Source organism: Sprattus sprattus (assembly GCF_963457725.1).
Source record: "Sprattus sprattus genome assembly, chromosome: 15".
Taxonomy (NCBI): domain Eukaryota; kingdom Metazoa; phylum Chordata; class Actinopteri; order Clupeiformes; family Clupeidae; genus Sprattus; species Sprattus sprattus.
Window position 1 is genome coordinate 19,554,036 of NC_137913.1, and position 12,343 is coordinate 19,566,378.

The 12,343-nt window shown below is 43.6% G+C and overlaps 1 protein-coding gene across 1 annotated transcript; it reads left to right on the top strand.

The window, feature by feature from the left end:
- The first annotated feature begins 192 nt into the window (after positions 1–192).
- On the top strand, positions 193–10,394 carry vps37ba (VPS37B subunit of ESCRT-I a). Its single transcript, XM_080852249.1, has 4 exons — positions 193–339; positions 3,276–3,447; positions 7,243–7,325; positions 7,711–10,394. Exons 1-4 carry the CDS (start codon positions 235–237, stop codon positions 8,203–8,205), a joined length of 855 nt encoding a protein of 284 aa, XP_080708375.1. The 5' UTR covers positions 193–234; the 3' UTR covers positions 8,206–10,394.
- The last annotated feature ends 1,949 nt before the right edge of the window (positions 10,395–12,343 follow it).

Genomic DNA, 12,343 nt, shown 5'->3' on the forward strand with positions numbered 1-12,343 from the left:
AACTATACTGTTAATGATACCACGGTCACAACGTGAGAATCCTTTCACAACGTCTGCACTCAAATATCTGTTACTGTATCACTTTCAGTGACGTCACGAAATCCCCACCTATCCGCAGCTTCCGGTAAATCTACCCAGTGTAGCCAGTTAGCTGCGCTATTCCCGAAGCGCAGACTGAAGTAACTGAATGCACTCGGCAAACACAGAAGGCTTACACAAACAGCTGTGACAGAAATGTCTGGGTTTGGGAACAAGTTGAGTGGATATACTATGACCCAGTTAAACGAACTACTCGAAGATGATGTCAAACTCAATAAAATTGTTGAAGATATGGAGGAGGTAAGAGGAAATTAATTTCAAGATATAAGCCGTCTTCTGAAAGTTGAGCTGTGCCCGTTCTTCAAGTGAACCATAGGCCTCGTGGGTTTTTCCCCGAGGATCTTCGGTCCCGGTACTTAACGGCTGAGAGTGAATACAATATGGAACTTAAGTGTCCGACGATACATGCAAACTTTTGTTGGCCTCATACTTCTGTAATCACGTATGCTCCCGTAACATTGACTGTTGTCGATGTTCCCTGCACTTAAGCTATTACTCTTTCTTTACTCTGCATTGTAGTTGGAATAAGTGGGGATTTAGGGAAACCTCTAATGGATAGTATTTCTTCCATTGCGACTGTAATAAGGCGATTGGCAGGGTGCCGTGCAAGGAAGTTGAGTGAATTCCCGGGGTTGGTACAGTTAAAATTGCACCAATATGTAAGCTTTACAGTTTCGTTTCAAACTTCTGGCTGTTGTTTTCGTATACGTTCACCGTCGGCATCTACTGACCTTCAGACAACGTCTTGGGGCGATTTAAGACTACGTAGGCCTATTTATTATATCGCTAATTAAAGTATAATTGTCACATTGAGTGTTCGATGTCTAGGCTATAGCAGGCATGGGTTTGGCTTCATATAGCCTATGTAACTCTCAGACAAACATTCAGTTTCTGCTTTAGCGTTAGTTGAATCCGTTCACTTTCTTTAGCCATTGCGGTTTGCGTTCACAGTTGACAACATGTGGTTCCTGTGCACGGTCGTCAGGTAGCCTACTGTTTGTGAACTATCGATTGCTATGGATTATCACGGTGGTGTTCACGACTTTTTGTTTAGATTGCTTTGACCTGTTTTGCAAGGGCACATCAAAGTGTTGGCGTGCTGCCCAGTTCTTGTAGAGCTACAGTCCATTATTTTAAGGCACCTCTTTACAGACAACTCTGCTTGAGCTGTTGTTGTCTCTAGATCAGCAGTTTTGCATCTGTCCTGGTTGCCTTTGCATTGTCTTCGAATGAATCGGGCAGATGTTAGAGCCCAGATTCCACTGTGGGAACTGTCTGGCTAGGGCATGTTTATAATTTGTTCTCAATACGCCTCACATGTGCAAAAGCCCCAAGGTGCATTTGACACATCAGTAATGTCTCCTCTCCAGCTGTTGTCAGTTACGGTAGGGCGTGGAAAACAAATGTCTCCTCTTACGCTGAAGAACCTGAATGTCTTTTGTGCATCTGACTCACAGGCGTTTCATTGTGAAATGCATTGAACCACTCACATGGCACAAAAGATTACCTCATCTCGGTCAAACGGAATGGATTCATCTACATGCTGTTTTACAGATTTACTTCTGTAAGCAGCTATTTGTGTAAAAAGTTATCTGTAATATTGGGTGATAGACACTCTGGGCTTTAGACATCTGCCAGGGTGTTTGGCTTTAGGAGAGGTATGAAAATCAGCTGAATTTCCCTGTTAACCCTCTGTTGGCTGTGTCACTAACCTTCAAAGTTCTCAGCATGCATTAAAAGCTTAGGTGGGGGATGGGATGGGATGGGCTGAGGGTGGCTTATCAAGTGACAAGTTTCATTTTTGTGAAAAGCATCAAAACATAGCGTAATTGTGTGCCACTTCCCCATCCACATGAAAGTGGAAACATGAAAGTACAATACAGCTGGCCTAGAGTACAGTACCTGCAGCGTACATACATACATACATACATACATACATACATACATACATACATATCAGAGAATACACTACAGATACCTTTATCTGTCTATTACACACAAAAAAAACTGTCTTGAACTTTAACTGGAATATTTAAAGTCTTCCCCAGAACCTCAACGACTGAGAGAATCTTCATTCTTTCCTCCTTGAACTCCTGTGGTCTCTAACTCACTATGGTTTGGCATAACTTGCTGGCAATTTTCTTGTCTATCTGTGAGAGGCTGTGCTCAGTAGGTGGAAGGTTGTTATGTAATGTTTGCTGGGAGGTTGTATGCAGACAAAAATGTGTGTTTTTGTGTGTGTTTATGAGCTTTTGGGCTTAAGTGTGATATGACCCAGTCCGTAATTGCCCTACTTGGCTCAATTATTTGGGATTCAGAAAGTTCACTGACTCTGCTTTTAAAAGCACTTAGTTGTCATATGTTGCTATTGTACTGCCAAAGGTAATTCCCAGCGGTTCACCAGGAATGTCTGTGAATGTCATATTTTAAGTTGGATACACAGTCATGGTCTAGTTGTGCCAATTTGGTATACTTTCAGTTTTAAATGGGAGAAAGAAAAGTGACTTGTCATGTGAGGTCAGATTGTCCCACCTCAGAACCAGGTGAAGGGGAGTATTACTGCTCACACTGTCCCCTTTCCCTTGAAGCACTTATAGTGCTTTGACACAGGACTGGGTTTTAAATTTGAAGCATTTTCTTGCATTCTTCATTCTTCTGTGTCTCATTAGCAGAACTTTCATCCTTCATAAGGGTTGCTCTTTTTAAAAGGCTTTTTTCTCCCACAGCCATGTGTTTTGGCAGTGCAGTGGTCTATACAATTAAGTTAACCATCGATATTCCCATCCACTGACTGTTGTTTGCTGTGGTGGGACAGGCCTCTCTCAGACCAGGATGTGCTCCTCAAGCCACTGGAAATAATTCCTCTAATTCATACGAGGCCTTCGGAGAAATCTCTAAATGTCCAGATGTCCATAGTGGTTTTCTGTTATATGTCCCATTTTGATGTTATGAATTGGCAAGCCATTTTGGTAGACTTAAAATCTAAGCTGCTAGCTGCTCTACATCTAGAAACACGGTCAAAGTATTTACCACTTAATTTGAGCTGTATTAAATTGCTCCTGTAATACCTGCTTAATTCATCCTTAGTTGACCTTTGTTCATCCCTAGTGTCATTCTATGGAAAGCCCTTTGAGCCTTGATGCATCCATTGAAAATCCATTATATTTGTGTTTTAGGTACAGGATGTCCAGCAGAGCAAGGAGATGACCCTGGCTGGCAATCGCAGCCTGGCCGAGCAGAACCTCCAGCTCCAGCCTCAGTTAGACTTCAAGAAGAATGAGCTCACAAAACGCTACCGCTGTCTCGAGGAAATCTACGAGGCCTACCAGCTACGCAAGTCTACATTAGGTGAGGTTGTGCAGCGGTGTGTCAGGAAAATCTTTCAGGGAAAACCTTCGAGCCCATACATGAGTGTTTGTGAAAAGGGCTGGGGGGCCGGTTGAGCCTTAGGTGATTTGTTTACTATTGCTCACCACAGGATATGTTCAGGGTGTGACATTGACAGTGGCTGGTTTTCCTGGTTGCCATGATTACATGCACTGTATTTACTTACCATGGGACAAGGTACATAATTAGGACACGTGGGAGTTCAGGACTGGAAAGGGAAACCAAATAGAAAGCCGTATAAAGCTTTACTATTCATTGGAATGGTACAAAAAGTTGGGTGTTACAATACCAAAATAACTTCACAAACTTACCCTTAACACATAGGTAACACATATTGGCACATACTGACACACAAACTGTAATATAGACATCGGTGCTTTATATGGTATAAGAATGTCATGGTCATTGATTCATAATATAGGCTGTCTTGGACACATGGGGATTTTTCCATGACGGTCATGTGAAAATGTTGAGTCATTGTTAGGTATGGAATGATTTACCGATAGACCTTCCACCTGGTGGCCTCTCAACAGCACACCCTGGTCTGACCAGTTCTTCCCATTTCTGCTCTGTTTAATTTCGGTGAGCTTCCGGGCATTCGTGTCCATTAGGCAAAGTACAGTAGCCCAGAGTAAAAAACAGAGAGAAGTCACCATATAGCTGAAGGATGGGAATGGGAACCAGCTGTCTGTTGGGTCACTGGTGCCCCGTACGGAAGCCTCATGTCGACGTGTCATGAATAAAAGGGGCTGTTTCTGATTGCCCTGTGGTTAGCAACAGTTGCCAGGCAGCTCACTCAAATCAGCAAGCTTACATGTCTCCTTAGGTTGTCTCCTTCAGCCTACAGAGTTAGTTAGAGGTTAATGTTTCTAGGAGTGACATAAGATTCTTTCCACGAGCTGTGCAGGTTTATCTTATCCTTTTTTTTTTGTATGCCTGCTCTCCATGACATTGAAGCATACAACAACAGAGAGTGAACCAGGTCTTTGTGGTGGGATTATCACAGTAGTCGTCTATCAAGCAGCTTTTCTGCCCTATTTCTGAGTGCAGTAATGTCTGCTGTGGTTTGCTGAGAGTGACAGAGAAGCACAGACTTCCCCGGCTCTAAGCTCTTGCGTGAGCTTTTTTTCTTCAGTCGGCAGAACTGAGCACAAATGGCAGCAAAAGCCGACTGTCATTTGTTTTGTTTGTGAGGAGGGGGGCTGAGTTGAATGTGGGTAACCCACTTTTCCCTTGTGCTGCCTGGCCCACTTCTGGATATGCAGTAAGCAGCCGTGCAGCTGGGCAGCAGAGCCGTAAGCCACCGCTTTGCGCGGGGGCCGGCCGCTTGACCCAGATGACAAAGCTTTGGTCTTCAGGGAAAAAAACGGATGGACAGGCGCTCTGTAAAGTTTAACCCTCCTTACTCCTTGCCAACACCACCACAACCACCAAAATACACACACTCACACACATACACCTCCCCCCATACACCCAGGGAAGCCTGCCATGGCAACGGAAGCTCCCTGTGTCTTCCAGAAGGGAAGCAGCTGAAGGCAGCATGGCATACTGTTGGCCCTTGTTTACACCAAGCCAACAGTGAGCTTTTGTGCTTCAGGGGGTGTGCGAGGGCGAAAACAGCCCCCGCTGGACGGGCAGAGCAGTGCCCACCCCCTTCCCCCTCCCGCCCTGCGTTGGGAACACGGCTGGCTGGGGTACATACATGAGTAAATAGCTGTCCCGTGATCAGTGGCCCAGGCTGCACTGCACGGCCGTTGGAAGGTGAAGACTGGCCCATTGTTTGGCCCAGGACAGATAACCCTGTGGTTCGGAGAGGGAGAGAGGGGCGAACCTGGTGTCCTGTTGCTCTTGTGATGGGCATTCCAGAACTGCCTCATGCTAGCTGTCGATTCATAGATCAACCCCTTTGGTGTTGTAATAGGAAACTACCAGGTGATTTTCAGAGGGGGATGGGGTTGTGAAGTGCTAGCCTTACCGTGTAGTGGAGGACACTGCTGAGTGTTGGCTGGTGCAGTGGCGCAACCAACAACCAGCCACTTCTCTGCTGTGTTTCTGTTGTATCTGAGGGGGGAAAATACTGGAATCAAATGTTATCCCTTTGTCACTATGCCAAAAGCGAGAGTATATAGGGTTACAGTTTTCACGCAGTGTGTGTGTGTGTGTGTGTGTGTGTGTGTGTGTGTGTGTGTGTGTGTGTGTGTGTGTGTGTGTGTGTGTGTGTGTGTGTGTGTGTGTGTGTGTACATCGAGTCAGACATCAGTGAAGTGCCTGGTGTCATGCCTCGGGAAAGCTGGTTAGATTAAGCTCCTTTATCAGGCACTGAGCCAGGAGAGGAACCGAAGCTGGATGAAGAGCAGCAGCAACAGCAGGAGGAGGAGGAGCAGGAAGAGAGCGAGAGACAGAGCGAGAAAGTGAAAGAGAGAGCAAGAGAAAGAGTAAGAGAGAGAGCAAGAGCAGAGGCTTTGTCCACACATGACCCTTATTCCGTCTGTCTGCTGATGTGGGGTTGTTCAAGGGTTCAGAAATGTGCATGCTGTAAGAGTCGTATTCTGGCCCCTGAACCGTAAATCTACATAGATGGTCTTAAAAGTGCAAAATGTGTTCTTTGTTTTACAAAAATGTTTCAAGGCCTATCATAATGCTATGATCCTTAATGATATGTAAATTATAACCAAACGAAAGACCCTAATCAGGCAAACAATTTGTCAAGAGTTAATGAGAATTCTGTTCTTTTGAAGATTTTTACTTTTTTTACAACAAACTACAATTTGTATCTTTTGTTTGCATTTTTAGGCGGTTCATGGAATTCTTGTCTTAACTCATACCTTAACTCGTTGTGTTGATCTCATGAGCTTGAGTGTGTGTTTACTGTTAGCTGAGAGATGGCTATCTGGTTACACACCTGACTGTGACCAACACAGTTTTTATTCCGGTGAGCATGACTTAAATGATCAGTATCAAGGCTTTCTTGAGTTCACAGGAATGTGATGAAACTTGAGAAGCCTCTAACTGATTTTCTAAATAAAAATGAAATCATCCTCAAGACCACTTGACTGTCACATAGGTGTGAGGTGAGATTTAGCTGTCTTCCATACATCCTTTACTGATGTTTAATGTAACCCGAAACCTTTATTTAATATATGCATGATATGGGTGTAAATTACAGTTTGATACACTGCTTGAGGGTTTTGCTAGTCCTGCACTAGTGCAACCGCTGCGGTTCCTGCAGTTGGCATTGTTTCTAAGCCAGCCCAGGAACAGAGAAGAGGCTTGTCTGTCTGTCTGTTTCCTCCGAGACTCAAGTCTATTTCTGTTTGCTGTGACTCATGTGATAGCGGGTCTGTCGAACACAAGAGCTGCTCAGTGCTGGCAGGGCTTTTTTATGCGCTGCGGTGTGCCAGCCTTTGCTTTCTTCCTGGATCGGGTGTCAGTCAGATCTGCAAGTGGGACGGGCAGATGGGGGTGTGGGCAGGAGAGGCTTCAAGTGATGCCCATCCCCTGCCCCCCCATGAGAGGTTCTTCTAACTAACTGTAGTGGGTCCAAACCACACTGTGAGCTTTTATTCCAAGACTATGTGATATAATGATCCACGAGTGGAGTGGGCGTGTGCTCAGGTGCATTAATTGCTTCCACATTGCTTGCATGTCATAAAATGGGGATGTGAGATGCATTCCATCCCCATCCATTTGAGGTTCTTTTTTTGTTTTGTTTGTCCTCGTTTGTCCTCATTGCTCTCTGTCTGTCTGTGTTTACAGAGCACACGTCTGGGAACAGCTCGTTGGATGTATTGCTGGCGCTGCTGCAGGCAGAAGGGGCCAAGATCGAAGAGGAAACTGAGGTAATGAACGAGCGCTTAAGTGCCATGCAGGCGCACCAAGAGACCACAGGGGTAGAGTCAGCGAAGGATGTGGCTTTGGTGTAGGCTTCAGTTTTTTTGGGTTCTTTTCCTGTTTTCAGTCCCTGTGTTACTGTGGTTTAGTTTGGTGGCTGTCAGCTAATACTATTGTGCATCTGAAGTGAGTGAACAGAGTTGTAATTGTGGCTGTCTGAATGCTAGCTAAATGTATCCCATTATTGCTTTAATTGTATACATATCTGTAGCCACTGTGAATTATATTTATATTTCTGGAAGCAAATGTATAGTTAGTATAGTGTGGAATTTTCATCTCACTGTGTATCTGTGTTTTTCATTCCTGACCCGCTCAATCTGTTATATTTTTCAGAACATGGCAGATTCCTTTTTGGATGGAAACATTTCTTTGGATGCCTTTACTGATGAGTATCAGAGCAAAAGGAAGTTGGCCCATTTGCGGCGTGTGAAAATCGACAAGCTCCACGAGCTGGTGCTGAAGGGACCGTCGCTGCCCCTGCCCCCAGTTCCATCCTCTCGCCCTCCAGAGCTACCCGCCAAGCCCTCCCCCTTGCACAAGGAGCCCAACTCCAGCAACAGCAGCTCCCCGGTGCCCCAGCCCAGACGGGCCCCTCCGCCCCCACCCCTCAGAACTCCACCTGCCCTCCCCGCTACAGCCCCTCAGCCCACCCTGGTGTTCTCCTACCCTAGCCCCTCCTACCCACCCATCCCCCCCAGAATGGGCCAGCCTGTGCCCATGTTTAATCAGGGTTACCCCCAACAAGCGTTTGCGCCCCAGTACCCGCCTACATTGCCTCAGAGGCCTCCACCTCGAGTGGCCCCGCACCCTGGCTTCATCATTCAGTGACGTGGTGCAGGGGTATTTGCTGGAAATTAAGAGGCATGCACATGTGGACACACATGCTGACGCTGTTTTCTGTTTGAGATGTGTAATATCTGCACCTCTGCGTAAATCGTTGCACATCCTGGGCTACAAACGGAGTCTGCTGACATTGGATAGCATTGACATGCAAAAGACAGACAAAAGAGAAAATCACGACACAAATTTGCACGTGCAGCTTTGTGTATTCCCTTTCCCTGTTGATTCCAATTCAACCTTGTTTTGCTTGTTTTTATTACACAAACAAAATTAGTTAGTCTCCGGGAGCGTCGTGCGGCCAGAGTTCGATTGCCTCTCCCCAGTGCTCAGCAGGACTCTTTTATTGCCTCTACCAAAAAATGGTGAATCATAAAGTTGGGCAACTGGACTTGCTCATCCTCCAGCTTGCTCATATTACAGGCAGCGTCCTTCAGATTCCGAACAGATCCTGGCTTCCATGACGAGCTCACATTGTTTTACTGTTCTATATGTGGCTGAGTATGGACTGGAGTATGTTCTCTTGCATTTCAAATCTGAACAGCTTTATCATTTGCCAGATGGTAAGACTGATGCACACAGGCAAAGACTGCACTGTTTGGGCGAGAAAGGAAAAGTCAAAGAAACATTTTTTTTGCTTCACAGGTTACATGCACAGCCACAACCTGGAGCCAAGATGTTTCTCAAAATTGATTTTTTTGTTTTGTTTTTTTTACAACTGGATTTGATTCTGCAAAATGTCTTGTAGTGTAGTGGGGAATAGTTAAGGCGAGAGATGTTCGAATGGTAAGCTAAGGTGTGCAACTAGTACTAGGCCACTTAAAAACTGGATTATTGAGGAAGGGCTCTGCTGCAGCAGGTAATCCAGCAAAAGCCTGACGAGGAGATGACGGTGTTGCTGCTTCAAATGTCTCAGGGCAGGAACACATTGAACTGTGAGTGACTGGTGTGTGTGTTTTTGTGTGTGTGTGTGATTGTGAGGGTATGTGTATGTTTTTGGGTATGTGCAAGGGAGCATATATAGGTATCTGTTTGCTTGTCTTTGCCATCTGTGTATGTACACTGAATCTTTTAACCATTAATAATTAAAATAGCATTTTATTCTAACAAATATTGTATCATCATATCTCTGGATTTTTTTTTATTTTTTTTTGGTTTGACAGTGATGGTTTATTAGCAACCACTGACCAACTTGCAGGGATGAACATCTCACTTAATAATTTATCAGTGTGTACACCCTTCATTATGGCTTTTAGTCATGTACTTGTATGGAACCTATACAGACACCACTATGCATGGTTTTGATACTGTCTGTGTAGCCTTGTAGTCATTGATGAATTCATTAAAACATAATCAAACAGGAGGGGCATACAATCACATTCATTTATAAAGTAATCCAACTTCCAAATCCACTCTGCACTGTTATTGTTTGCAAGCAACCCCTGAGTGCCTTTAGTGTGTATGTTGTTACACTTGTCACAGTACTCCAAGGACCGTCCGTCCGTCCGTCCGTCCGTCCCCCCAGCTGGTACTCAAGCAGCCTCGTCTAACACCTTCTTAGGTACATACCAGGCTCCACATGTAATCTGGCATGCGTGTGAAGCAGGCATGCAATGTCTATTTGCATTTCTTACTCTGTTGTCAGTGGTGGCAACTCAGACTGGTTTTGCTGGGTTGGGACTGAGGAGAGGTAGAGAGTTTTTTTTTTTTTCATCCTGCATATCTGTCATCTCTGACCAACTTAATGGGCTCCTTTTCACTTGTTGTGAATAAACATCTTATCAAAACTGGTATCTAAGTTTATAATAATGGGTAAAGGTATTTTTTAATGGTGCACTTTGAAAAGGGGAGGAATTTTAAGACGTGTGTGTGTGTGTTAGATACTTTGAAATGCTGTGAAACACTTGCCAACCACCCTGGACCAGCATTGACCCCCCCTCAGATATTTTGTTGGTGTGTTCCTTATTAAGGATACTGGTTTTCATTACATTACATTTTCAGCCTTCCTGGGAAAATGTCCATTCGGTTATGAAATGCAGTCTTTTTGTATGCCCCTTATGTATTACAGTACGGTGAAAGTTATATGCCGATATTGTATTGGCTATATTTTGTAGTGGTGGGTGGAATTGCTTTGGTCTGTTTTGAGAGTAATTAATAATAAAACAAATGTCATCATTTTATTTTATTTTTGTATTGTTTTTATTTTTGCACATACCGTTTGCTGGGTTGTAGTGATGAGGCCATTGGCGTAGCGGTAGTGCATAGTTATAATTTTTTAACATTTAATGTTTTCCTGAAGTCATGGAGTCAACAGTGATTCCAAATTCTGTGGACGTATACTTACACACTGTCTTGTTTGAGCCTTTTTGTGTATTTGTTAATATCTCGGCCTCCTAAATGGAAAACAAATTTATAAAAAGCACCTCAATCAAAGCAAAAAACAAGAACAATTGCCAACTTTTGTCCTTCAGACATTATGAGTCATTATTGTAGGTCTAGAAGCAAGTCGAAACATAACCTAAAGGCTATTCCCTATCATGGAACTAAAGTGCTTCTGTGTGGTTAAAATTATCATATTTTTTTCTGTTCACAGTCTAATAACAAGCCAGGCAAGGATCACATACAAATTTCCAAATGCATGCATCTCGCTGAAATCCTGCTAAATGCACATTCTTCTAACGTCATACAATTATAGAAACTGCGTGCATTGCTGGAGGTTTACTAAGTGCAACACTGACATCTACTGGTTACTTATATTAATGTATTGACAGTCGACTTTCCATAAAGACAACTTCTTTGTGTAATTCCATGGTCCATAAAACATTACTTCAAAGCACATGATCACTGTTTTGCTATAACCTGAGCTGTTTAACTCGATCTGTTATCAACATCGAATTCGGATAGTCCAAGACAGCTTGGGATATAAGCCTAGCATAAAAGTCGAGGGTTAGGTTTAAAATCTGTCTTCCAAAGCACAAGCAAAAAACCTGTCACCAACGAAATTTTCAATTAATTAAACGAATTCCACCTGTATGTTATGGAGGCTAAAATAAATGTGACCTTTGCATTGTCGCATTATCACTGCAATGCAGTAAAACATAAAATGACATAAAAATGCAAGTTTTGACAAGGACAAAGTTTGAAATAGTATTTTACAAGACAACAGAAAAATATGTCCCTAACTACGTTCTGTACGTTGTTTATACGTCAGTTAGTTTGGGGAAACAATTTCGCCATATAATAGGAAATCTGTGGTTTGAGGATTACAGTTTAATCTGAAACAACAGGCAACGAGTGTGGATGTGTTGGCCTGGGCTGGCCATATGGTTAGCAGGGAGGCGTGGATAGAGGAAAACAGTCTTGAGGGCGACGAGCAGGACATATGCCCGAGAAAAGAACCCAGTTAGAAGCTAGCAATCTAAATAACCTGTGCAGATATAGTTGGGTTAAATTAGCTAGCTTGGTAGGTAGGTAACGTTAGCCAGTTAGATGACATTCTGACTCTGAAAAGTGGAAAATCGGATTAACATTCAAGACTGCGCACCTAGCCTAATCATCTTGTCAACTGGCTGAGTTACTTCTTTCATAGAAGAAACTACCTGCTTAGTTGTTAGTTGACAGTTAAGTCGCTTCATGCATATTTACAAATCTACGTTTCTTGTTAGTTCTATTTGCATGGTTTTAAGTTTGTAGGCAACACTTTGGATGTGACGCAAGGCAGCGAACTTAATTTTACATTACCTGCAATCCTGCTGGTTGAGCTGTCAGTCTGAGATAGCGAGTCGAGTAACGTTAACGTTATTTCAGCGAGCCTCTGAGGACAGTGTCGACTCTCTTCTGGATTTAATCGATTTGGGAATTTTATTTGGTGACTACATTGACAGTTTAACCATGCCGATCAATTATACCACTTCGGAACTTTCTATTTGTATCGGTTTTGATTAGCTTGTTTTGATTATCGGTTGTTTTGATTAGCCTAAGATATTAACACTAGCTAGCTAGATATGCTAGTTGGTTTAGAAAGTGTAGTAAATGCATTGTAGTTGGAAGTGCAATTAACTGAAAAGGTTTAGTTGGTAGTGACAAACGGCGGTGGCCAGCAAGCTAGCCAACCAATAATCTATCTCTG

Bases quoted from the DNA above. Each gene is read 5' to 3' on its own strand.
- vps37ba (XM_080852249.1), top strand. From the start codon at position 235: ATGTCTGGGTTTGGGAACAAGTTGAGTGGATATACTATGACCCAGTTA. The intron at 340-3,275 runs GTAAGAGGAAAT...TTTGTGTTTTAG, and splicing joins TTGTTGAAGATATGGAGGAG to GTACAGGATGTCCAGCAGAG. The intron at 7,326-7,710 runs GTAATGAACGAG...TATATTTTTCAG, and splicing joins AGATCGAAGAGGAAACTGAG to AACATGGCAGATTCCTTTTT.